The 26,343-nt window shown below is 42.8% G+C and overlaps 1 protein-coding gene across 1 annotated transcript in view; it reads left to right on the plus strand.

Moving 5' to 3' along the window:
• The window catches only part of LYST (lysosomal trafficking regulator), a 3,825,950-nt gene that overhangs the window by 1,979,185 nt on the left and 1,820,422 nt on the right, over positions 1-26,343 (plus strand). The window contains exon 27 of the mRNA XM_044075805.1: positions 6,010-6,162. Within this exon, the coding sequence (XP_043931740.1) occupies positions 6,010-6,162 (153 nt within the window). The remainder of the gene's footprint in view (positions 1-6,009; positions 6,163-26,343) is intronic.

Raw genomic sequence — 26,343 nt, forward strand, 5'->3', positions numbered from 1 at the left:
TCAGTCTTTCTTGCCAAAGAGCCCGAAGTAGAAGCAGTTCGCACCAGTGCCAGTCGGCCACTACCCGAGTTTTCATTTCTGAATTGAAGTTGAAGTCTTCTAAAGCTAAGTACCCCATTGGGGATCCTTTTTTCTTGCTCTAACAGATGTCAGAAAAAGTTAACAATTGTCTTGCCTGTGGAAAGCAAATACCACACCGAGATTTCCATTCTTACTGTGTCACCTGTTTAGGCCCAAGCCACGACGTCCCTCACTATCGGTTTTGTGCTTTGTTCAATGCCGGAACTATACGTCATCGGGCCCTTATTGTAGCTAAATATTTTTGCACTCGATCTTCATATTCTGAAATGGCTTCGGTAAGCCATCCGACTACCGATCTTCTGAAAAAACGTAAGGATAAAGACAGAGACAGATCGCATAGGTCCAGAACTGCTGACGATGCTTCCGTTAAGCTAGTCGCCAGTTCACCGGTCCTCAGTGAGGCGCTTTTGCAGCCCCTGATGCCCGCTTTTGTGAATTCACAGGCCTCTACTGAGACCTGTTCAGATGCCACGAGACTCTTCTTTGACTAAGGATCCTGTGAATGTTTCTACCTTGGATGGGTCCAGAGCCATTGAGCTGGCACCGGTTCCGAGGAAGTTCTTCGCACTACCAATACTCAGTATAAACCAACAACTTCTTTTGCGTCTTCAGTTCTTTCTAAAACTACCAAGTTTCTAAGGCCCAGGGTATGAACTACACCTAAAAAACTGACGACTCAAGCTCAAGCACCTGCTTCCATGCCTCAATCGCAAATGCTTAAAATGGCGGAAGACCTTATCTTGCTTATTAAGGGAAGCCAGCCTACCCCTTCCAAAAGAAAAAGAGACTTGTCCCCAGCAGTTTTATCTGACCAGGAGTCCGATGACTCTGAGGTTTCTGAATATGAAGAAATGCAACCCTTGTCTGCTTGTGGGGATTCAGATGCAGAGGAATCCATTCCTTCTGCCTCTCCTCCAGAGGATTTTTCATTTGGTGAAACCGTACTTACTTTAAGGGAGCATTTCCAGTGGGAGTGTCAGGACTATCCTCAGTCCAAAAAGAGACTCATGGAATTCTTAGATTTACCGCAGCACAGACCTTTAGCCATTCCTCCTGTCCTGGATGTTGTGGATGATGTTTTTATGGAATCCAGTTCTAACTCCTGACACCCTTCCTCCTGCTCAAAGGAAGCCTGACAGGTATTACAGAGTCCCTGACTCTCTCAAATTTATTTTCAAGAATCCTACTGCTGACCCAGAGATCATCTCCCAAGGACCCAAAGGAATAAAAGCAACCACAGCTAAGAATCCCACCCCCTTGGACAGGGATTCCCGAGCTTTAGACAGATGGGGTAAAAAAGTATACATCTCTGCAACTCTTGCCATTAGAGCACTAAATTGTCAGTTCCACATGCTGAAATACAAGCAACATACTATGGAACTCCTTAAACAAAAAAATTTACCTTTCCGGCTTGTGCATAAAATAAAGATTTACAGGAGCTTATGCATTCTGCAAGCCAAGTTACAAGACAAGACACACCTTGCAATGCGGCTTTGATGCCCTAGAATCATCCTGCTGGGCAGCAGTCACAGGTTCTGTACTTAGAAGACATCCTTGGCTTAAGGAACAGACCGTGCCAGACCATGTCAAATCAAAACTATTGGACACACCATTGAACAAAGATCATTTGTTTGGCATCAAGGCAGAAGAGGTCTTAAAAAAGATGGAAGAAAAAGCTAAATCTATGCAGACAGTTAAAGACTTCTTGCAGGTCCAGCCTCCAAGGTTCAGTAGGCATTGCCCCTCCAAGCATTTGTCCTTTCCAGCCCCCTATAGACCAGCTCAGACAAGACCTAGAGGAAGCAGACCCCTCAGACAGCAGTCCCAGGGGAATGCAGAGATCTAAGCAATGGAGTTCCTCCACTTCAAAAACAGGGAGTGCTAAGCCACCCCCTTATGGAAAGAACTCACAATGACTTTACACCTCAACCCCTTACCTCTGCCCACCTGCTTGTGCCCCTAGGAAGAAAACTCTCCTCCCATGCCAAAAACTGGGCCTCTATCACCAACAACCAATGGGTTCTCAAGATAGTGTCCCAGGGATACAAATTTTATTTCCACAATCTACCTACCCCAAAAGGGTTTCCAGATTTTCCTCCAAACCAGTGAGCAGAGGCACAAAACCAAGTCCATTCCCTGCTCTCCATGAGGGCAATACAGCTTGTTCCTGCAGACCAGATAGGCCAAGGTTTCTATTCCAGGCTTTTTCTGGTACCCAGAAAAGAGGGCACCTGGCGCCCGATCCTCAATCTATCAATTCTAAACACATTCCTGGTGATGCCAAAATTTAAAATGCTCACCCTCCAGCAGCTTTTCCTATGCTATCCAAAGATGCTTGGTTAGCAACCTTAGACCTAAAAGAGGCCTATCTACACATCCCAGTCAGGGATTCCTGCAGGAAATATCTACGTTTCAGAGCAGGATCTATGCACTTTCAGTTCTCTGTGCTTCCCTTTGGCTTATCCACTACTCCTAGAGTTTTCACGAAATGCCTAGCTCCAGCCATTGCTTTTTGCAGACAAAGGAATATTCAAATTTACCCCTACTTAGACGACTGCTGATTCAGGCAGGCAGTCAGGAAAAGCTGTTACAGCACCTAATCTTTGTAAAGCACCTACTGATCTCCCTGGGGTACACTATAAACAAAAAGAAATCCAAATTAGTACCCACTCAAAAAATTGTATTCCTGGGAGCAAGCCTGGACACAGCATCCCAGATGGCATTCCTTAGTCCAGAAAAACAAACCTATCTGACAGGCTACTTCTCTCAACTAGCCACCAGTACCCAGAGGAAACTTCAATGGTACCTAAAAAACCTTTGGTGTCAGCACTCTCAGGGCCTGGAAACTATCATACCTATGATACCCTGTCTAAGGAAAGATTTTCTTTGGTGGGTAGCAGCATGCAACCACAACAAGGGTCTTCCCTTGTCACAACCCCACGCCACCCAGACCCTAACCGCAGATACTTCAGAATATGCCTGGGGTGCCCACCTGGACACAGTTGCATTCAGGGTCATTGGAGCCCAAATCAAATACATCTGCACATCAACCAAAAAGAGATGCTAGCTGTTCAGCACGCTTTGACAGCTTTCAGACCCCTACTTTCCCCAGGACCTCTACTGATCAAAACAGACAACACCACAGTGATGTGGTGCATCACCAAGCAGGGGAGGACCTCACTCTTACCCCCTCTGCAGTTTCGCCATGACCCTTTGGCACACGGTTTCAGCCATGCAAATTCACCTGCAAGCACAATTCCTGAAAGCCTCCCAAAACTCTCTGACAGACAACTTAAGCAGAAACCACCTAGACCCACACGAGTGGCAGCTAGACCACAACACCTTCAACCTTGTAACCCAGAAATGGGGCACCCAGAAGGTGGACCTCTTTGCCTCCCACAACAATCACCAGCTCAGCAAATTCTGCACCAGGGAACCAAACATCAAGGCCTGGAAAGTGGATGCCGTGTCCTTCCAATGGGTAAACCTCTCGATCTGTGCATTTCCCCCTCTGCCTCTTCTTTTAAGGGTACTACTCAAAATAAGGGAGGAAAAACCAAGAGCACTCTCGATTGCCCCAGACTGGCCATGCTAGCACTGGTACCCACTGCTGCGCAGTCTGTCACCCCTGCCACCATGGCACCTACCTCAGAGCCCAACTCTCCTGACCCAGCAGAATGGAGAATTCATGCATCCACAATTGCAGACCCTGAACCTGGCAGCCTGGCTTATTCCCTGACCTCTCCTCCAGTTGCCAGTCTAAGCAAGCAAGTCCTGGATGTTATACATGAGGCCAGATACCCCAGCACTAAAACATCCAATGCTGACAAGCGGAAAAGGTATTGCACTTGGATCCAGGCTAAAGTAGCTGAAACCGCACAGCCCTCCCTACCTCTTATCCTGGATTACATAGCAGACCTACTACACAGGGGCCCTACCTTTTCTTCTATTAAAATTCATGCCTCTGCCCTCTGTGCTTATTACAGCACAGAGCCACCTCTCTTTTCTCACCCTCTCATCAGACAGTTCATAAGAGGGGCTAACAATTTAAGGCCACCCAGACGAGCTCCTACCCCAGCTTAGGACCTTAACTTTTTGTTGGAAAAGCTCACACTGCCCCCCTTTGAGCCTGCAGCTTCAGCAGAGTTAAAATTCCTCTCTTGGAAAACAGCCTTGCTTCTGGCCATCACTTCAGCTAGAAGAGTTTCAGAGATACAAGCACTCATGACAGTAGAGCCCTTCATCATTTTTCATGCTGACAGGGTCTCTCTCTGGACTAACCCAACTTTCATACCTAAAGTGGTGTCCGGTGTGGCTCTCAACCAATCTATTAATTTGCCCACCTTTTTCCCTAACCCACAAAACAAGGGGGAAAGGATTCTGCATTCTCTAGATGTGCACAGACAGCTCAGATTCTACCTGGATGGGACTAAATCTTTTAGGAAAACTGACCAATTGCTATTCAGCTTTGCAGCAGGGGCAGAGGGCAAGGCCATATCCAAACAATCAATCTCCAAATGGATAGCACACTATCCATTTCAGCTACAAATACCACGGGAAACCACCCCCTAAGGGGTTCAGGACACACTCCACCAGGGCAACCTCAACCTCTGCAGCTTTTCTCAAAGGGTCCCTACCAGGGACATCCTGGAGGCTGCAACATGGAGTTCTGCTCATACCTTCACCAGGCATTACCACCTGCCTATCTTTTCCAAATTCAGGGCAGGCTTTGCAACCACAGTCTTGCAGGGCATCCTAGCCAGCCCCAAGTCTTCTTGACTGCCTCCACCCTTTTCGTCAGCTTTGGGAATCAACCCAAGTGTGATGACTGCAACAGTGAAACACAAAGAACATTGTACAGTTGTGTACACTTACCATAAATGTAGATGTTCGAGTGTATTCACTGTTGCAGTCCTGGTTTCCCACCCTCCATCCCCCTTGTCTCTCTCTCTCTTCCTCACTCCTTACAGGGATTTTTGGTATTTACTTTCTACTGGTGGTGTTCTTCCACCATAAACTAGCTCCCTATTTGGGGGCTCCTGACATTTGGGGCAAGAAAAACTGATGTAATGGCGTCGGCTGCCTGATTTTATACCACGGACGACCTGGCGTCTGTCCTGGAGCGACAGCAACTGACGCAGAAATACTAAGCCTCTGGTATTAGGGCCGACTGAGGGCTACCCCTGGCAGGATAACCCCTAGTGTGATGACTGCAACGGTGAATACACTCAAACATCTACATTTATGGTAAGTGTACACAACTATACTTTTCTTAGAGTCCATCCGAGATTTTAGTTTGCTGGGGACTCTGTCAGTTGACAACATCAGATAAAGAAGTTATCTTCTCACCATAGTGTTCCATCTGTGTTGTCCATTCTATTCTTCCTCAACTCCTCTCCCACAACCTCCCCACCTTTTTCCCAGTTGATTTCTAGAAGCATGAGAAGTTATAAGGACACCACTGTTCCTTATGTTGCGCTTCAGATAATGACTTCTTCTGTCAGAAGTATTATGATAATAGTTCTTACATTGTCTATCAGCAAATAAGATCTGAGGTATGTTAGGGGTTGGTGCAGTAATGGTGAGGGAGGAGTTCGAGAGCTTTTTAGTGGCCACAAGCTAAAATAATGGCCGAGTCGGATCCAAGGGCTGGATCTGAACCCAACTGTTGAAGAAGAATGAAAATGGACAACACAGATTGAACGTTATGGTGAGTATATAATTTCTTCTATTCCAGTAAATTTGATCAGTGCATCTGGAACAGGTTATATAGTACTGTCTGATATACTGCAAGCTTTTCTTGCTTTGTTTTATTTAAAAGAGCACTGCCTCCATTGTATCCTGATTATGTGGTTATTTAAAGTGGAATGTTATTATTATATTTTACACTTCAGTTTTGGTCCTTATTTTGTTTGTTTATTGTTGTAGACATGGCCGTTTGTTTGCAGTTCAAAGTTCTTCAGTCAGCGATAGAATTCATCAAGACTACTGCCAGTCAAGATTCTCACAGTCTGACCAGCTCTGTGCAACTACTTTCCCCTCAACATGATGCATTTTATCAGAAAAGAAAAAGTATTGCAGGTAAGTTGTTTCCAACCAGCTACTGTGTCATCATTTCTTGTAGCCGTGTCCAAGCCCGAAGCCTGTCGAATAGCAGCGATTCATTAAAGGAGATGTCGTATATGTCATTCCCCATTCAAGTATCGAGTATGGTCTTAAAAGAGAAAATACGTCATAGTCTAATATAGACAGGTGGTTTATTTCAAATGGTGGAAACCACATTTGCTCGGAAGTTCTTAAGACAATATAGTATACTGAAGTTTGTGTTAAGTTAGTAGAAGTGTAAGAACTCTGGGTACTCTTGTTGATAATTCCTTATCATTTGGCTATCATGTCTCCACAGTAGTTTGGAAAGACATTTATCTAGTCCATCTAATTTCCAAAGGCATCTCCAGTAGATCCAAAGAAATTTTAATTCCCTTTTAATCGTATCTTATCAGACCAATTATTGAATAATAATGCCCCTTTTGCCATGTATTTCTCAAAAACATATCACACAACTTAAGAAACCTCAGAGATTCATAGCTAAAAAGATCAGTGGCCTCAAAAGTCTTACTTATCAAGAGAGACTGGCAGCCGTATCTCTGTACTCAGTTTCTTACAGTCTCCTCCGTGGTGGTGTATACCTAGCCTTTCATGCCATGAAGGATCTGTCCCTTTTTGATCTCCTATTCCTTTGCAGAACTAATGGCACATCCTTCGCAGAACTAATGGCACATCAAATACTCAGTGAAAGGAACAAAACCTTTATCAGGAGGTGTATAAGCCTCACTGGTGTCATATATTTATATCCCAACATATCCCTCACTTCTGGAGTAAACATCTACTATATGTCAAGCAGAGTATCACCTTGCCACATTCATGGTAAACCTAAATAATTGGATGGGCAGTCTCATATTCTCACCTGGTCTTGATCTGCCCCCCTTGGGGCTAGAGGGAAATTTTGAATAGGTATTTTTGGCAAGGCTTGAAATGGTCTGCAGACCAGTTGCCTACTACTTAACCTATGAACCTAAATTTTGAAACTAGATTGCAGGAACTTCTCATTATAATTTCAGTTTCTTATACCTATTGCAATTGCTTAGATTTCTCACAGATGGAATTTGTTAGTATATTTTATCTGTACCGATTACAATTTCTTTACAATTGCACTAGAGTACATGCAGAAACTATTGTTAGATTTCATAACTGAGCATATATATGATTTATATAAATTTAATGGATTCCTGTGGTCTCAGGAGATAGAATGACTTTAGAGGCCTTGTTTCAGATAGAGTTAACATAACTGGTGAAGAATAAGTTTGCAGTAATTAGAACATCCAGGTTTTTATAGACATATGTTTCAAGCTGGGTTTCTCCATCAGGTAATCATCATGTTTGATATAGGTAGACTGAAATACGTTATGTGGCTTTTCCTGGGTATAAATCTTAAGCCTATCTTTCCTTCCTAGTTATAAAATTCACTTAGAAACTCAATTGTTGTGAAACCTTCTGCATTGTTACTTAAAAAATATTGTTCAGTCGTCTGCTTATTTGGAAATCCAGCAGTGTCTATTTGCAGGGCATTTTGAAAAAACTGGATTGAAAAGATGTGGTCTGAGAACTGAGTCTTGAGGAACTCCTGACTTTACTGGAAATAAATCAGAAGAGGAGTCCATTACTAAACACACACACACACACTCACTTTATTCTGCCAGTAGGCCAGTAGTTTACCTAATCTATTAAGTAGGGTTATAAGTATATAGTCATAGTATTGATAGACTTTGTGAGAAAGTGAGTTGTAAACATTAACAAAGTTTATGAAAGTAACACCAACAGATAAGCTTTGGTGACTAGCCAAGGTAACTGGGTCATAGAATTTGACTAAGTTTGTTAAAGTTGGTCTGCCCTGACTATGCCCATGTTGATGCACATCGGTCAAGCCATTATATATAAAAGGTCTGACATTAACTGTAGTATACATTTTTCATAACACTTACATAAAATTGAAATGAGACTGATAAGCCTGTTGTTTGAAATTGTCAGTTTATCATCCTTTTTAAATATTGGTGAAATATATTGTTTCTGTAAAGGTGGACAATACATTATTTTAACATGATATTCAATATTTGGTAAAGAAAAGGCTTAACTGTATCCCTTATGCTATTAATTAACACTGTAGAAATGTGATCTGGTTCCACAGATGTTTTAATTCCTATTTTATCTAACACTTTGTCCTTGGAGATAGGTGGACACTGAATGTTATGAGTAGGTAATCTGGGTTGACTATAAGCTATCATAGTCAACGTATAGAGTATCAGAGTATCTGAATAGCTGGGATTAAATTCATCAGTAATCTCTTTAGGATTGTTAAGTAGTTTACCCTTAGATAGTATAGATGTAATTAAATTAGGTTTCTTTGAAGTATGAATAAACATATGTTTAAAATGTTTTTTTGTTTGAGCTGGAGGAGGAGATTTTTATTTAAAATCTGTGTTTTTGTGCCTTAGTAATGCAGAAAATTTCTTGTTGAATTGATGTACTTTAGTCTTCCTTGTAGAAGATGTTTTCTTTGTAAACAAGTTTCATTTTCTTGTATAATTTATGTTGATTGTTTATTTAGATTGGTCTCTCACCAGAATGGTAGCTTGCTATGTTTTCTGTTATGACAATAATGTGAAATCTCCTCCGTAAGTGTTGCAGGACGCCCTTTAACATTGATTAACCACCATCCTTCTGGACTGGGAACCCCAATAATACAATCACATAAATAGTGAAATCTATATTATTGAAATGATACCTTTTAGTGTTGTGAGGCAGTAATATTTTTACAAAAGAAATTTTGAGTGACAAGGAGTTATGGTCTGAATTTAACAAGGGAAGTTGACGTTTGCCTACAAAATTTTACTTTCACAGTTGTAAGAAAAAAATCATGAATATTATTGTTTTTTGTAGGCACATAAATTAATTGAGTCAAATTATGAAACATAAAATGAAGGAAATCTTGTTTGCATCTTAAGTTTGAAAAACAAGATGTCCGACTGATCCCTGAATAGTTAAAGTCCTTAATTATAATCAAGTGCCTTTGCTGTGCAGAAAGATCAAGAAAAATCATTGAAATCCTGGTATTTAGTATTGCCTGTATGAAAAGATAAGTCTGATAATTTCCGAGGCAAATTGTCCCTGGATGTTAACCATGTTAGACTCTAAGTATGAATTAATGGACATGATGGTTATATGTTATTTGAGCAGATAGCAGTACTAGGACTAACCCCCCCCAATTAATTGTATGCATCAGACACCAGTTTTATTGTATCCAGAAAAAAAAGATTTTTTGAATTCCAGACCTCTGTAGTTATGGCAAAGTCACCATTCCCATGATGTAGTATATAAAAAAGCTCAAGGTGTTTGTTTCTTAAGCTCTGAGCATTACAGTAAAAATGTTTTAAATAATTATTAGAACTTTTGTTAACAAAGATATGTTTTCTGGTGTTTGAAATATCAAATAGAAATGTTAATATTTTACTGTTAACAAATTCAGAACCATAATCAGGCATTTCATCAGCAAACATATGTCTTCAGAAAAGTCCACCCAGTACCTTAAAAGATTAATATTGTAAACACTGCATAGTTGTCTTAACTAGTTGTTAATTAACATACCTTCAGATTAACAGTAATTATACAACGACCTCCCCATTAATATTCAAAAATGTGCACGCTGATTGGTTAGCGTGCACGTTGTAAATCAGTTATAGTAATGGAAAAAAGGTCCGGTCGCCCGGACTTTTTCCATTACTATAACTCTTTTTTTAAGCAACGGAGAACGCAAGATCTCCGTTGCTTCATACTGTCTCGCTATGTTAAACTCGTTTAACATAGCGAGACAGCTTTAAAAAAAGCAACGGAGATTCTTCGTTGCTTTTTTTAAAGCTGTCTCGCTATGTCAGACTCCTTTAACATAGCGAGACAGTTTGTAAAAAGCAACAGAGATCTTGCTTTCGCCCACAGCTCTGATGTACTGCTTAGGCATACGCATGCGCAGTACATCAGAACTGCCGCAGAATACCAGACAGCTGCGGAAGGGCAGCAAGGAGGCATTATACAATGACATTATTTAAGGAAAGTAATTATTTTTTTTCTTAAATAATGTCATTGTATAATAGCAATAACCCACTTCTGGGTGTGGTTAATGCTGGATTTACCCACGGTTGGCTTTGTGTGGCCACTCAAGCTTCGCCCTCGTGACCAAACCACACCAACCGTGGGTAAATCCAGCATTACCCACACCCAGGCGTGGGTTATTGCTATATCATTCCATTTTGGAGATGGGATAATTCCTAAGACAACATTGATTTTTTTGTATGTGGTTTAAGGGTGTGAATAACAAGCAGTTAGTAGCACAATAAACAAAGATAGTATTATGTTCATGGGCCCAAAACAAAGTTTTTCAGCAGTTTAGGTAAGTCAGTTAGTTTTAGTCAAGCTTATGAGGAAAATGGTAAGTTTTATATTATTAATCACACACATTTCCTTCTAATAGATGTTAACATGGAGTTAGAAATAATATTTTGTTAAGTGTATTATTGTTTTTCTAGCATTCCAGTGTTGAAAGCATTTTAACTGGAAACATTCTGATCCAGTAGCACTAAGTCATGACAAACTGAAGTGTTAATATTTGTCAAATGAGGGAGATTATCGTCAGTAGTAAAATAAAGTCATGAAAGAGTTTTGAGCCTGGTCATGAGTCTCAACCAGTAGCAACATACTAAGAAGTCAACCAAGTACTCTTCTCTTGTGCTTTCTTCTTTTCTTTAGTTTTTGTGATCTTAAATTAACATCTAGAACTTCATTAAGGGTATTATGAATTACTTGAGTATCTTCAAAATATTCACTATGATGAAGACTCTGGGATGAACATTGGTTGTGTACAACTAAGGTACTATGTGGAACAGCAACAATGTTTTGGCTCTAGCATCATTAGTTGTTCCCTATTTTCTTTCATTTGTCTTACCAGTAATATGACTTATTTTCATTTTATTTGTGTGAGGAACTGTATTTTCTGTTCTTAGTTGTGATCAGGTCCATCTGTTTATTACTAAGACAGAACATATCCTGCAATATATTTATATAACCAAAAATTGTTGTAGTACCTTAAGTCTTTAGAGTTGTGGTGAGTCTTGACTGCACAGGTAGAGATCTTCTATATTCAGCAAAGGAGACCAAAGTTTAATTAATGAACCAAATGCCAGAAGGATAGCCAAAGAAGGAGGAGATAAATTGAAGAGGAAATGGCCAGCTATTTTCTCCTCTCTGTGTGGTTGGGTTTGAGAGTAAAGATTGATGTTAAGTTGTCTATCTCGCCTTCATTCTTGCTGGATGGGTTCGGAGCCGACCTCGGCTCCGACTCGGCCACTCTAAAAGCTCGAGAGTTGGTTCCACCGGCTCGAGGCTGCCCCTATATCCCACAATGCTAGGCGTGAATTACCTTAGATCTCGTTTGCCGCTACAGCGATCGAGGTGTTTTTCTACTGGCTCCAGGTTAGTCAAAGTTAGATTAGTTTAATAACTTTAAACTTACGCTAGCTTAGTTTATTTCTTTTTTACCCTTAGTGTAGTGGATATTATCCCTTCTACCTTTTTATCCAGCCCCTTTTTTTCTCAAGAACTAATAAGTTCTTTCCCTAGGCCTTCGGGCCCTTCCTTCCCTCCCTTAGGGTGTGTATGTGTTTTGGTTAGGAATATTTAACTTAACTTACCTTTCAGAAGTTTTGTTTTAAATAATTCTACTTAGACTTCTATCAGTGTAATCTGTGTGTGTGTGTTTCTGTGTGTGATTACACTTCGGTTCCTTGAGTATGTCCAAGGATTCAAAGGTCTCAGGCTTCAAGAAGTGTGACTCGTGCTGTCAGAAAATGTCTCTGACAGACGGTCGTCTCTGACAGACGGTCACACTTCTTGTGTGTATTGCCTGGGACCTTTAAACCTGCAGGACTCTTGTGCTGTATGCCATGGCTTCAGCCCTAGAGTCCTGCAGGAAAGAAGAAACAAACTCATATTAAGGGGTTTGCTTAAGCCTGAAGGTTCCCTTTCTGTTACATCGGGGAAACCTTCTAAGGCTTCCAAGACCTCGGCTCCAGCTTCAGAGTCGAGGCCTAAGGCTTCGAAGCCTGCTGCTTCATCGGCTCCGGCTGGAGCCGATGAGTCTTTGACTACAGTATCTGTGGTTCCCTCGGCTCCGGCCGGAGCCGAGGCATTAGAGATTCCTGGGTCGGCTCCGATAAGACCATCGGAGCCGACATCTAGAAAGAGATCGAGGTCACCGTCCCTTGGCTCCGTTCATTCGGCTCCAGCGTCTCCCTTGCTGTCTGAACGGAGCCACAGATCTCACTCCTCCAGGTCATCGAGGCTCTCAGATCACGACCTCCAGAGGGTAGTGAGTCGACTTTTAAAGTCCGAGGCACTGGCCCAAATGCTCCAGAGCCCGACTCATCAGTCGATGCCTCAACTTATTCCTATAAATATTCCTCCTCCGACTCCTTTGAGTTCGGAGCCGGGGCGTCTCGGGACCGAGACTGTGGTAGCGTCGGAGCCGATACAATTGTCTTCGGCTCCGTCGTTGGCTCCGATTTCTTCTTTTGAAGAATCTCAGCGCCGGGCTTCCCTAGTCGGCTCCGAGGGGGTGAGTGGCATCGGACCCTTGTCCGACCCCCCTCTCCCTCTCGGTGCTTCGGCGCTGGTGAGTTCGGCTCCGACATCGGCCTCGGAGCCATCTCTGTTGGTGCCGAGGGAGGTTCTCAGCTTCTCGGAGCGGGGACCTCTGGCAATGCCAGACAGGGGTGCGTTCGAGGTCATGCGGAGTGTGTTGGAACCTTGTTCGACTCCACAGTTGGCTCCGTCCGCCCCTCCCTCTTCGGTGCCTTTGGTTATGTCGACTCACTCCCTCATCCCAGACCGCAGAGAGCCAGCTCCTCAAGAATCCCCTGTGGGGATCTCATCCTCTTCTGAGGCCTCCCCTGAATTGGCAGGGGAGCCCCCTAGGAAGAGAAAGTGTAAGAGGAAGCACATAGACTCACCTGAGTCTGTCACCTCTGACACAGATTTAGAGGATTCTGAGGGTTCCCCACGTTCCCCGTCTGAAGATGTCTCCTTCGCAGATATTCTAGAGATCCTGAAACAGAGGGGAAATTGGCCAGCCCTTAACCCTTCGGAGGATGAATCTGTGTATCTTGAGGTGTTTGGCTCTCGCCCTTCCACCTCCTGGGTGTCCCCCCCCTTTGATCCCCTCATGCAGGTGGTGGCAAAGAAGGCCTGGACGGCTCCTGATTCAGTGGACCCTACCCCCAGGAGACCTTCCAAATTTATAACAGCACCAACTGACAAACAATTTCTCACAAGAGGTGTTTCTGTGGATGCTATGGTGGTAGCTGCTGCCACCAAGAAGGAACTAGCTGATCCTTCAGTGCCTGTTCATCCCCCTAACAAAGAATCTAGGTCTATGGACAGGTATGGGAAGCGGATGTTCTCGTCAGCGACCTTTGCAATGCGTTCGCTGAACTACCTATGCCATTTCACCCGTCTCCAGAGTTGATCAAGGAAGCGAGTGAGATGTTGAAGGATACTACAGCTGCAGATTTTCAGGACAAAATGAACACCCAGCTGACTACCCTTAATTCGATAGCTAACTCCTCCATGCGCCTCCTTTCATATGTGGCTGATGGAGCGAGTAGGGCCGCAGGGACAGGTGATGCCTTACGCCGGCATGCCTGGATGCGACTATGCAATTTTGCGGACCCCTTTAAAACGTCTTTCACTAACTCCCCGTTCGATGGATCATCTCTTTTTGGTCCTCAAGTGAAAGAAACCTTGACTAGGTGCGAGACGGATGGCAAAACTCTATCTGCCGTCGGAGTCCGTTTTTCTACTCCTTCTAGACCTTACCCCAAAGGCCAGAAAAGTGGGAAAATGTGGTTCCGCAAACAATCTCAAGGGAATTTGCCTGACGCACAGTGTCGGTTCCCCTCCAGAGGCAGAGGAGGGAACAATAATGGTAGACGTCGCCCTAGAGGCAGAGGGGGCCCGCAGAACCAGGGCAATCGAGAAACCTTTTCCGATAAGCCCTTTCAGCATCCCTGAGGTGTTGCCCGACTGACCACCTTCGGAGGCAGTCGGGGGAAGATTGTCACTGTACCCAGAAGCCTGGCTATCCCTGACTCAAGACAAGTGGGTACAGTCCATCATTTCGAAGGCTATTCCATTCCCTTCGCTCGCATCCCAAACCAATCAAAAAATCCCTTCCAGATGTTCCACCGCTCAAAGGGATCTTGCAGCTTTGGAAATTTCAAAGCTGCTTGCAAAAAGAGCAATTCAACCAGTTCCAGCAAACCAACTAGGATCCGGAATCTACTCCAGGTTCTTTTTAGTTCCAAAGAAAACAGGGGACTGGAGACCAATTTTGGATCTCAGTATCTTGAACAAGTCAGTCAAGAAAACAAGATTTCGGATGGTCACGCTGCAGTCCATCCTCCCCCTATTGGGAAAGAGAAACTGGATGTGCTCTATAGACCTTCAGGATGCGTACTATCACATAAAAATGAACAGACGCTCCAGAAGATTCCTCCGCTTCAGGCTGGGAACCAGTCATTTTCAATTCAGGGCCCTGCCCTTTGGTCTCACCACTGCCCCCGGGTGTTTACCAAATGCATGGCAGTGGTAGCTTCTCACCTGAGACGTCAAGGATTCCAGGTGTTTCCATATTTGGACGACTGGCTCCTCACAGCTCCCACCAAGCATCTTCTTCTAATGGCCAGGGACTACACCTTTCGCATTTGTCAAAAGTTAGGCATTTCAATAAATTGCGAAAAGTCTGTTTTGTCGCCTTGTCGTACTATTACCTTCATAGGCACAAATCTAGACACAGTCAACATGTCTGCGAGACTAACACATCAGAGAATAGCAGACATACACAAACTGGTCTCGCTCCTCTTCAGCAGCAACAGAATCAAAGCCAGGTTAGTTCTGAAAGTGTTGGGGATTATGGCGGCTGCCATACCTCTGCTTCCATTAGCCAGATTCCACATGAGAATCCTTCAATGGATGCTCTTCACACAATGGTCATACCAGCAACTTCCGATGTCCCACACCATTATGATCACACAAACATGCAGAAATTATCTTCTGTGGTGGATGTCTTCCCCTCAGCTCTTATTGGGAAGACCCTTTGTTCCTTCCCCTCCGGTTGCTACTCTGACAACGGACGCCTCCCTGATCGGGTGGGGGGGGCATTATCAGGGCAGAACTGTCCAGGGCACTTGGCAACCAGACGAATGCCACTTGCACATAAATGTTCTAGAGATGAGAGCAGTGCTTTTAGCGTTGCAAGCCCTTCAAGACTCTCTTCCCTTGGGAACGATAGCAATCCAGACGGACAATATGTCCGTAGTGTGGTATATCAACAAACAAGGCGGAACCAGGTCCTACCCCCTGTGTCGAGAAGCACTCAGACTGTGGCAATGGGCGATTTCTTCTCAGCGTTTTCTGATAGCAACTCACATCCCCGGGAAGTCCAATCAAATCACGGACAAGTTGAGCAGAGCTATCCTCATGCCTCACGAGTGGTCTCTGAAAGACTCTGTTGTGAGAGAAATTTTTCTCAAGTGGGGTCAGCCTTGCTGCGACCTTTTTGCTACTCCCCAAAACAGCAAGTGCAGAGATTATTTCACCCTATTCCCTTTACCAGGCCAGCCCAGCAGAGACGCTCTAGTCCAAGTTTGGCCCCGGGGCTTCTGTATGCATTTCCTCCCTTCCCAGTAATCTCTCAAGTGATACAGAAAGCTATCGCTCAGAAGGCCTCGTTGATCCTCATTGCTCCTTACTGGCCTCGACAGGTTTGGTTCCCCTTTCTACATCATTTTCTGTTAGAGCGACCTTGGCATCTGGACCTAGTTCCAGATCTTTTGATCCATCAGTCGGGTCAGTTTCATCGCTCCCTTCCCTCTCTGAACCTCACTGCTTGGTTCCTCCAATTCCAACCTTAGCCAGGCTTCCTCAAATATCTCACTTTGTTCGAGATATTTTGATAGCTTCCCATAAATCTTCCACTAGAAAGATTTATTTGAGTAAGTGGAAACGTTTCGCCTATTGGGCTCAAGGAAGGGACATAGATCCTTTCACTGCTTCCATCCAAATGGTCCTTGATTTTCTAGCTGAACTCTTCCATGCAGGTTCATCTCCTTCTACTCTTAAAGTTCAACTGGCAGCTATTTCTAACTTTCATGTGGGCATTTCAGAGTCTGCCATAATGTCCCACAAGCTTTGCAAAGCCTTTTTGAAAGGAGTTTTTCTACTCAGACCTCCTATAAGAAATCCTCCTCCTCCTTGGGACCTAAATTTAGTTCTTAGTTCTTTGATTCTCCCCCCTTTCGAACCTGCAGCCTCCTGTTCTTTAAAATTGCTATCATGGAAGACTCTCTTTCTGGTAGCTATTAATTCAGCTAGAAGAGTTTCAGAACTTCATGCACTCAGCTGTCGACCTCCTTATCTGTTGTTCCATAAGGACAGGGTATCTTTATGAACCAACCCATCCTTTTTACCTAAGATAGCCTCAGCGTCTAACCTAAATCAAAGCATTGACCTCCCTGTGTTTTTTCCAGAATATTCTAATAGGTCTGAACAAAAATTGCATTGGCTAGATGTTCATCGTCAGTTAAGGTACTATTTGGATAGAACCAAACAATTCAGAAAATCTGACCAGCTGTTTGTCTCCTATGCAGAAGGCAGAAAAGGACTTTCAGTTTCAAAGGTATCATTATCTAGATGGCTAACATCTCTGATTTCCCTTGTTTATGAAATTAGACACCAAAAGCTGCCTAACAAACCTAAAGCCCATTCCACCAGAGCTTTGGCTACTTCTATAGCCTTCCAAGACAGACTGCCTATTGACACCATTTGTGCAGCGGCTACTTGGGCTACTCCTCACACTTTCATTTCTCATTATAAGTTGGATTTAGCTTCTAGGCATAGAGCTAACTTTGGTTCCACTGTTCTCAAGAGTCTGTTCCGTTAGGCCACCCGGGACAAGGTGCTAGGGACGCGGTACCATCCAGCAAGAATGAAGGCGAGATAGACAACTTAACATATAGAAGTTATGTTCTTACCATAACGTTCCATGTTAGTTGTCTTCTTCTCGCCTTCTTCTTGGCCCCACCCTCCTTCCCCCTGGCCTGGACAGATCTAGAGGAGTTTGATTGTGACCTCTCTTTCTACCACCTCTTTGCGATAGGTATATGCTCTGCTGTGCATATTTCCTAGAGTCAGGCTTAGGTCACCCTTTCTCTTCCCCTTGTTTTTAGAGGTGGAAATTTTCCAGTATTCCTGGTTGTATTTTTAGCTGGGCCTAGCTCACAAACGAGATCTGAGGTAATTCACGCCTAGCATTGTGGGATATAGGGGCAGCCTCGAGCCGGTGGAACCAACTCTCGAGCTTTTACAGTGGCCGAGTCGGAGCCGAGGTCGGCTCCGAACCCATCCAGCAAGAAAGAAGGCGAGAAGAAGACAACTAACATGGAACGTTATGGTAAGAACATAACTTCTATTTTTGCATTGCTTGATAGCCCCATTGCCAAACTCCAGGAGAGGCTGGAGGGCTTGTAGCAGTCAGGCAGCAAGTTGGAGGTGCTCATGGATGGTCACAGTAAAGCATATCCATGAAAGTACATGTGAAATTCCTGCATTCAGTCCATTGTTCATTAGGTGCTGAGAAGATTAGTGAGAGTAGAAGGTAGGGCTTCATCAAAACAACAACAGAAAAAAAAACTGCTTCCTTATAAGGCTCGTGTATGACATTGGGTAATGAGCAGATCCCCAGTGTTTGAAGTAAGCAGTCAGGAAGGACTCAGCAAACAAGCAAGCAGCAAGCTTAGGTGTGAACTTTATTTATAGTCTAGTTTGTGTTGCACAGGTAGTATTTTTATACTGAAATTCCCCCACCATGTAGAACATAACTATATGGTTATAGATGTTTATGTTTTACTGTTTAAACATTTAGAATTATGTTTCAGAGAACCATATTTAGAAGCATGTCTCAGAGAGGTGTATACCTTTATTTGCCTAGATAGTACAAAAAGCATCATATTCCATCGATAGTACAGTGTTTATAGGCATTCGTGCTGCTTGTCCGGTACTACATCACAATAAAGTTAGTGGAACACCACATTCACTCCTAAATCGTTCAAAATGGATACCTGTTTCGCCGTACGTGAACAGTGGCCAGACATGGAGTTAATTTGGCATTTTGCAACATTTGTTGTGTACTAGTTTCTCTGTTGCTATGATAAAGGAAGCTGTCGATAAAGATAGTTTGTGAGCTATTTATTTTAACCATTTCCTGAAATTTGGTGCTTGTTACAACAATAATTGACTTGAAAAAGTATCTTAAGTGAATAACATTAAGAAATATTCAAGAGCTGTACAGAGACACAGAAGCTTAGTAACACAGCAGTTAGAGTCTTTGCAAAAACAGTAATAGATGAAGCAGAGAACCCAAATTCAAAAACACAAAAATGTCTACATGTTGCCAGGCATCACACCCAGATTTTACTTACAGAGGGCAAGTTTCCCAGTCTCTATTCTCCCCATAAAATGCAAGGGGAGAAAAGAATAGAACCTGAGATATATGAGCAGTAGCATGTCTTAACATCACCTTGATCTTCAGTGGTTCAGTGTTAGATAAATATAATCAGTACCTTGATCTTCAGTGGTTCAGTATTATATAAATATAGTCAGTACCTTGATCTTCAGTAGTTTAGTATTATATAAATGTAATCAGTACCTTGATCCGTCAGTGGTTCAGTATTATATAAATATAATCAGTACCTTGATCTTCAGTGGTTCAGTATTATATAAATGTAATCAGTAGCTTGATCTTCAGTGGTTCAGTGTTAGATAAATATAATCAGTACCTTGATCTTCAGTGGTTTAGTATTATATAAATGTAATCAGTACCTTGATCGTCAGTGGTTCAGTATTATATAAATATAATCAGTACCTTGATCTTCAGTGGTTCAGTATTATATAAATATAATCAGTAGCTTGATCTTCAGTGGTTCAGTATTATATAAATATAATCAGTACCTTGATCTTCAGTGGTTCAGTATTATATAAATGTAATCAGTACCTTGATCTTCAGTGTTTCAGTATTATATAAATATAATCAGTACCTTGATCTTCAGTGGTTCAGTATTATATAAATGTAATCAGTACCTTCATCTTCAGTGGTTCAGTATTATATAAATGTAATCAGTACCTTGATCTTCAGTGGTTCAGTATTATATAAATGTAATCAGTACCTTGATCTTCAGTGGTTCAGTATTATGTAACTATAATCAGTACCTTGATCTTCAGTGGTTCAGTGTTATGTAAATATTATCAGTCCAGTGAAGATACCATCCAGGCAGTCTTCCAGAATTGTAAAATCAGACCTGTTCTCCTCAGAAAAGAAGAGCTGTTTAGCTGAATGACATCAGCATAGTATTCTTCTTTCTGCTTTTCCCAGTTAGGGGTCGCCACAGCGGATCACCTGTCCGCTCATGATTGGCAGTGGAGTTTTACAGTGTCGAGTTGCCATCCCGGTGCCCAACCTTCCACAGAAGGCACACACTCACACGCACACACTCATGCCTATGGCCAATTTAGAGTGTCCAATCCACCTACATCATGTCTTTGGAATATGCCGGGACGACCACGGTGGTGCAGTGGTTAGCATTGCCGCCTCACAGCAAGAGGTTCTCCAGTTCGATTCTCAGCTGGGGTGCCTTCTGTGCAGAGTCTGCATGTCACGTGGGTTTCCTCTGGGTGCTCCGGTTTCCTCCCACATCCCAAAGACATGCTGTAGGTGGATTGGACACTCTAAATTGGCCATAGGCATGAGTACCTTGAATGACCTTTTAATGGTAGCCTGTACTTGATAAAAGCAAAGGAGAGGCTATAGAGCCCTATGGTAACCTGCATGCCACCAGGTTAGTATATCCAAAGCAATATGAAGCACACAGTTTAAGATTTGTGGAAGGGACTGCATTGTAATGAAGATGCCTGATCATGGTCCATAATCCATGGTGTTATTTTCTGCCAGGATATCGTGGAGGGCCAAGATAGAGCTAGACTGACAAGGATCCAAGTAGTTATAAGATGTAAGATGGTAAAAATAAGGCTATCCATAAGCTGTTTTCCCAGTTACCTTACTCAGAAGGTTAGTTTAGAGATGGGTTGGAAATTTCCAAGACTGCTTAAAATGAGGAATGGTTAAGTACATGAGGTTATAAGCAACATCTTAAATGCAGTTAAAAGAATGCCCAGTCCTCAGAAAAGATCAAACACTTTGGTAAAACAGTGAGACCAGGAGATAGCAGGCACTATTTTGCTAGTCTTTTAGGGGAAGGATCCTGCCTGCAGTACAAAGAATGCACAGATGCAGTAGAATCCATGACTTCCTCATAGCTGATATACTTAAAATCAGCCCAAATCAATTCTGGGCAACTTGATTACAAAAATAGTTTGTGATATTATCCTGAGAGAAGGGAACACTAAGTCTTTGTAACCTTATCCGAAAACAGTTCTGCAGTTTTGTTAATTCTGAGGTTGAAAATGCCTTTCATATGGACAGGCTAATGCACAGACAGTTACTCTAAAGCAGGAGACATTACATTTGTCAGAAATATACCTTTCTTATGTAAAATCTCCAAATATTGTAGCAGACTAAGGGTTATCTAGACTAGGTACTCTGAAAAGGCTTTTCTGAAAGCTGAGGTGCCAGAGAAGTGTTATTTTCCCTTAACGGTAAAATAGTTTGAAGTTTTGCTGTTAATTTTTACTACAGAAATTATTTTTTATTTTAATAAATCAGTCTATGTATTAAACTGACTGAATTCATCTGGCCAGAACTTGTGGTGTGAGGTTATCCAGACTGAGTTGATTCTTCAGCAAACAGTAGTGTCTTCCATCTGCATTTCAACCCATGCAACTCACAAAGCTTATAGCCATGTGTTTATAGGGTATACTGGGCATTAGGAGTAGCAGGGCAATGTGATCATATATCCAGCTGCAGCCATATAGTAGGCTGAAACTGAATAATGTTACCAGTCAACACTGGCCTCTGACAGCAGCTATATTTTAGATATCAGATTACCAGTAAGGATATTTCTCCAGTATTTACAATTAACCAGTCCATTTTTGGGGAGCAAATTTGATGCAATCCACAGTATGAAGTGAACCACGTAATGGTACTTCCAAGAAACCTCTTGCTCCATGGCAATTAGACCAGGATGGAACACCATGTCCAATGAATGTCTTCACATGTGAGTAGCAGAGGTAGCATAGTATCCAGGGAAAACTCTTCATAATGTGTTTCATGGCATTTTTGTCTGACTTAATGTGAATCCAGGCAATAAAAATCACCTGTATTGACTGTATTGGATTTTTCATAGGTTCATAGGTGTGTACTAAGCTAATGGCTCTGGAACCTTTACAAGCCTAGCCCATAGAAGTGCCCTGGCATTGTGCCGCCCGACGTTAGTTCCCAGTGCCTCTGTAAAGTAGACCCACTGCAGTGATCCCCAGGGTGAACTTTCTATTTCCCATCCACTCATCAAGATTTCTCTTGTAGAGGGCCAGTGAGGTGCTTTATAACTTACTCCTGTAGTTTAACTTCTCTTTCTTTCCTTACATTTCTCAGATCTCTGGAGAAGGTCTCTTTTCTGGAAACCATTCAAAATGTTGGGACCTGCTAGAGCAAGTCCCAAAAAGTAGAGACTGAATGGCTTAAAGATTGGACTTGTACATACCAAGTCTGAGATGCCATTTCTCAGAATATTCCTTTTTCCTACAAGGTATGGCGATCTCAGAGTTGATATACGTTCAGGGTGTGTGGGGGAGCTTGCCCTCCTCATGTGGGGTGTAGGGGGGCCCCCCCAGCAAAACGAAGTTTTAAGGAGAGCAATTTTTGAGTTTTGCTCTTCTCAGGGTTTTCGGTACTTTTTTTTTTTTCAGGATTTCAGCACTCAGCATTTCGAGTGCTGGCATTTCAATAGGGAACCCTCTTTTCGACTTGGTTTTCTCTGCAGTACTCCTTACTGTCACCATACTACACAGTTTACTGCCTGTTGCAAAAGACTTGGAACTATCTCAAAATATTGTGTAATAGTGAGATGCCCTTTTCTGGATTTATCAAGGACAGAATATTATCATCTGTGAATAAAGTTTTCTTTTCTCAAGTTTACTGTATTACTGAGGAAGTTTACTGTATTGCTGAGGAAATCAGTGAACTTTTACACAAATATTCAAAAAATGGTTAGATGATAAATAGAAGGAAATTACAAAGTCACCTCTGCACTGTGTGCATATTTAATGGCATTAGCTCTCCTGTTGTTTACATGAGTTTTTCCAAGCTGTGACTAAATCTAGATAGCAGTCTTTATGCCATTATTATTACCCCACCTGCGCCACCGAATAACACAGAGACCTGGCAGGTGGCCACTTCCAGATGAGATCAGAAAATTTCATCTGTTAAGATTTTATGTTAAATGTCATGCCCATGGTGTGGCACAACTCTGAAATTATGTAACTAGGCTTAGTCACAGGTTCATAGGGGAATACTAGCCTAACTGCCCTGAAGGGCTATTTTCAGCCTACCTGATATCCTGAGGTCTGCATCTAACCCTGTACCTTGCGTTTATGATGGACTTATTAATTAATAGAGGACTAGGCTGAGCCAAATAAGAAGACATCCTATTCAGTGGCTGTAAATGATATGATTATGCCTTAGATTTCACAGTACAGGAAGAATGATTTAAGGCAGGAGGGTTCCTTACCAACAAGCTGTGTTTGAACACCGGAACAAGGCAGGGCTGTCTTCTGTCCCCTTAGTTATTTGCTAATTTATATTTAGACGAATTAGCACAGAGAATAAGGGACTCAGAAATTCAAGGCTGTAACTGGTATGGTACTTGAGAAAAGTAAGCTTTATTCACAGATGATAATATTTTTTCCATGATAAGGACATCACACTATTACACAGTATTTTGAGATAGTTCCAAGTCATTTCAGGATGTAAAATAAATGAAGATAAAACAAAGGGCAGGGCACTAAACTGTTCCCACATATGAAACGATTCAGCAATTTTTCTCCCCTGACTCTCTATCTAAATAAACCGCGGCACTTTTTTTTCCCCTCTCATTTCGTATTGCAGTTCCTGTATGTATTATATTAACTTACTTTTAACTTCTAAAAACTGGCTAAAATGTCTTTAATAATTAAATTGTCATGCATGTTGTGTCTGTGTTGAACCAATGTTGTCACCTTATGTCTAATTTCATAAAATTATTTAAACTGTAGATGTTTCTGTAATATTTTTGAAGCTTGTAAAATTATTGTTCTCAAAATGTGAACCTACCTGTTCAGATTTTCCCAGTAATCAAATATCAGTAAATAAATAATTAAATAAATGCCCATATTTATGGGGACATGAGATGAAGTATTTAGGTGTACAGATTAGAAATGGTTGTATTATGTCTACTAAGCATGTGTGGAAAAAGGCTAAGGGAAACAAAATACAAAAACTGAGAAGCTCTTGACTATAGCTACAAATAGTAAGATCGAAGCAGTGCAAATGATTTTTGTCTCTTTAGATTTATATACAGATCAAAAACATTTTTATCAAGTAGAGTTATAAATAAAGAGTTGAAGGAATGTATTTGGGAGAGGAAGAGGGCAAGATTTAAATAGGATAATTTAATTCTTCGCATAGAACAAAGTGGTTTACCTTACCTGATTTGAAGGGATATTTTAGACCTACCCAAGTAAGGCTCATATGCATAACACAAGCAGAAGGTTTTTTTGTCCAAGTGAAAAGGAGTGGTAGAGTTTGATAAGTAAGGACAGAGTACACTTTTTGATGTAGGTTCTTAAGGGGAATGACAACGCCCATACAGAAAATGAATGTTCATAAAGTAGCAGAAAGTTTTATATGAAGTAAGTCAACACAGGAACGGAGAAAGGAGGATGGTCTTCGTGTTTCACTGTTGCAGTCATCACACTTAGGTTATCCTGCCAGGGGTAGCCCTCAGTCGGCCCAAATACCAGAGTCTTAGTATTTCTACATCAGTTGCTGTCACTCCAGGACTGATGTCAGGTTATCAGTGGTATAAAATCAGGCAACTGATGTCATTACATCAGTCTTTATTGCCGAGGAGCCCGAAGCAGAATCAGTTCGCATGAGTGCCGGTCAGCCGCTACCTGAGTTATTAGTTTCCGAAATTGAAGCATGCAACAACAAGGGCCTTCCCTTTTCACAACCCCATGCTGCCCATACCCTAACCACAGATGCATCAGATTATGCCTGGGGTGCACACCTGGACGGCAGCTGCATTAAGGGCCATTGGAGCCCAAATCAAATGCAGCACGCTCTGAAATATTTCAGACTCCTACTATCCCCGGGGCCTCTACTGATCAAAACAGACAACATCACAGTGATGTGGTACATCAACAAGCAGGGAGGAACTCACTCCTATCCTGTCTGCAGGCTAGCCATGACCCTTTGGCACACGGCTTCAGCCATGTAAATTCACCTGCTAGCACAATTCCTGCCAGGCTCCCAAACCTCTCTGGCAGATAACTTAAGAAGAAACCTCCTAGACCCACACGAGTGGCAGCAAGACCACAGCACCTTCAGCCTCATAACCCAGAAATGGGGCACCCCGAATGTGGACTTATTTGCCTCCCACAACAAACACCAGCTCAGCAAATTCTGCACCAGGGAACCTCACAGCAAGGTCTGGAAAGTGGATGCCCTATCCTTCTAATGGGTAAACCTCTCAATCTATGCATTTCCCTCTCTACCTCTACTCACAAGGGTACTACTCAAAATAAGGGAGGATAAACCAAGAGCAATCTTGATTGCCCCAGACTGGCCATGCCAGCACTGGTACCTACTGCTGCGCAGTCTGTCACCCCTGCCTCCTTAACACCTACCTCAGATCCCAAATCTCCTCACCCAGCAGAATGGAGAATTCATGCATCCACAATTGCAGATCCTGAACCTGGCAGCCTGGCATATTCCCTGACCTCTCCTCCAGTTGCCAGCCTAAGCAAGCATGTCCTGGACACTATACGTGAGGCCAGACACCCTAGCAGTAAAAAATCCTATGCTGACAAGTGGAAAAGGTATTGCACCTGGACCCAGGCTAAGGGAGCTGATGAAGCACAGCCCTCCATACCTCTCATCCTGTATTACCTAGCAGACCTACTGCACAGGGGTCTATCCTTCTCCTTTATTAAAATTCATGCCTCTGCCATCTCTGCTCATTACAGCACAGAGCCACTTCTCTTTTTTCACCTTCTTATCAAACAGTTCCTAAGAGGGGCTAACAATTTACGGCCACCCAGAAGAGCTCCTACCTCAGCTTGGGACTTAAATTTTCTGTTGGAAAAGCTCACTCTACCCCCCCCCCCCCCTTTGAGCCTGCTGTTCAGCAGAGTTAAAATTCCTCTCTTGGAAAACACCCTTGCTTCTGGCCATCACTTCAGCTAGAAGAGTTTCTGAGCTACAAGCACTCATGGCTGTGGAACCTTTCATACTTTTTCATGCTGACAGGGTGTCCCTCAGGACTAATCCAACCTTCATGCCTAAAGTGTTGTCCAGAGTGGCTCTCAACCAATCTGTTCATTTGCCCACCTTTTTTCCCAATCCTCAAAATAAGGGGGAAAGGATCCTGCACTCTTTAGATGTGCACAGACAGCTCAGATTCTACCTGGATAGGACTAAGCCTTTTAGGAAAACTGACCAGTTGCTAGTCAGCCTTGCAGCAGGGGCGGAGGGCAAGGCCATATCCAAACAAACCATCTCCATTTCTGTTATGAACACCACGGGAAACCAACCCCACAGTGGGTCAGGACACATTCCACAAGGGCAACCTCCACCTCTGCAGCTTTCCTCAGTGGAGTCCCTACCAGGGACATCCTGGAGGCTGCAACATGGAGTTCTGTTCACACCTTTACCAAGCATTACCACCTGCCTATCTTTCCAAATCCAGGGCAGGCTTTGCATCCGCAGTCTTGCAGGACATACTGACCAGCCCCAACTCTTCTTGACTGCTTTCACCCTTTACTTCAGCTTTGGGAATCAACCCAAGTGTGATGACTGCAACAGTGAAACACGAAGAACAAGTACAGTTGTGT

This window comes from Protopterus annectens, chromosome 1.part1 (genome assembly GCF_019279795.1).
Source record: "Protopterus annectens isolate FY-2018-M chromosome 1.part1, PAN1.0, whole genome shotgun sequence".
In the NCBI taxonomy this organism is placed as follows: domain Eukaryota; kingdom Metazoa; phylum Chordata; order Ceratodontiformes; family Protopteridae; genus Protopterus; species Protopterus annectens.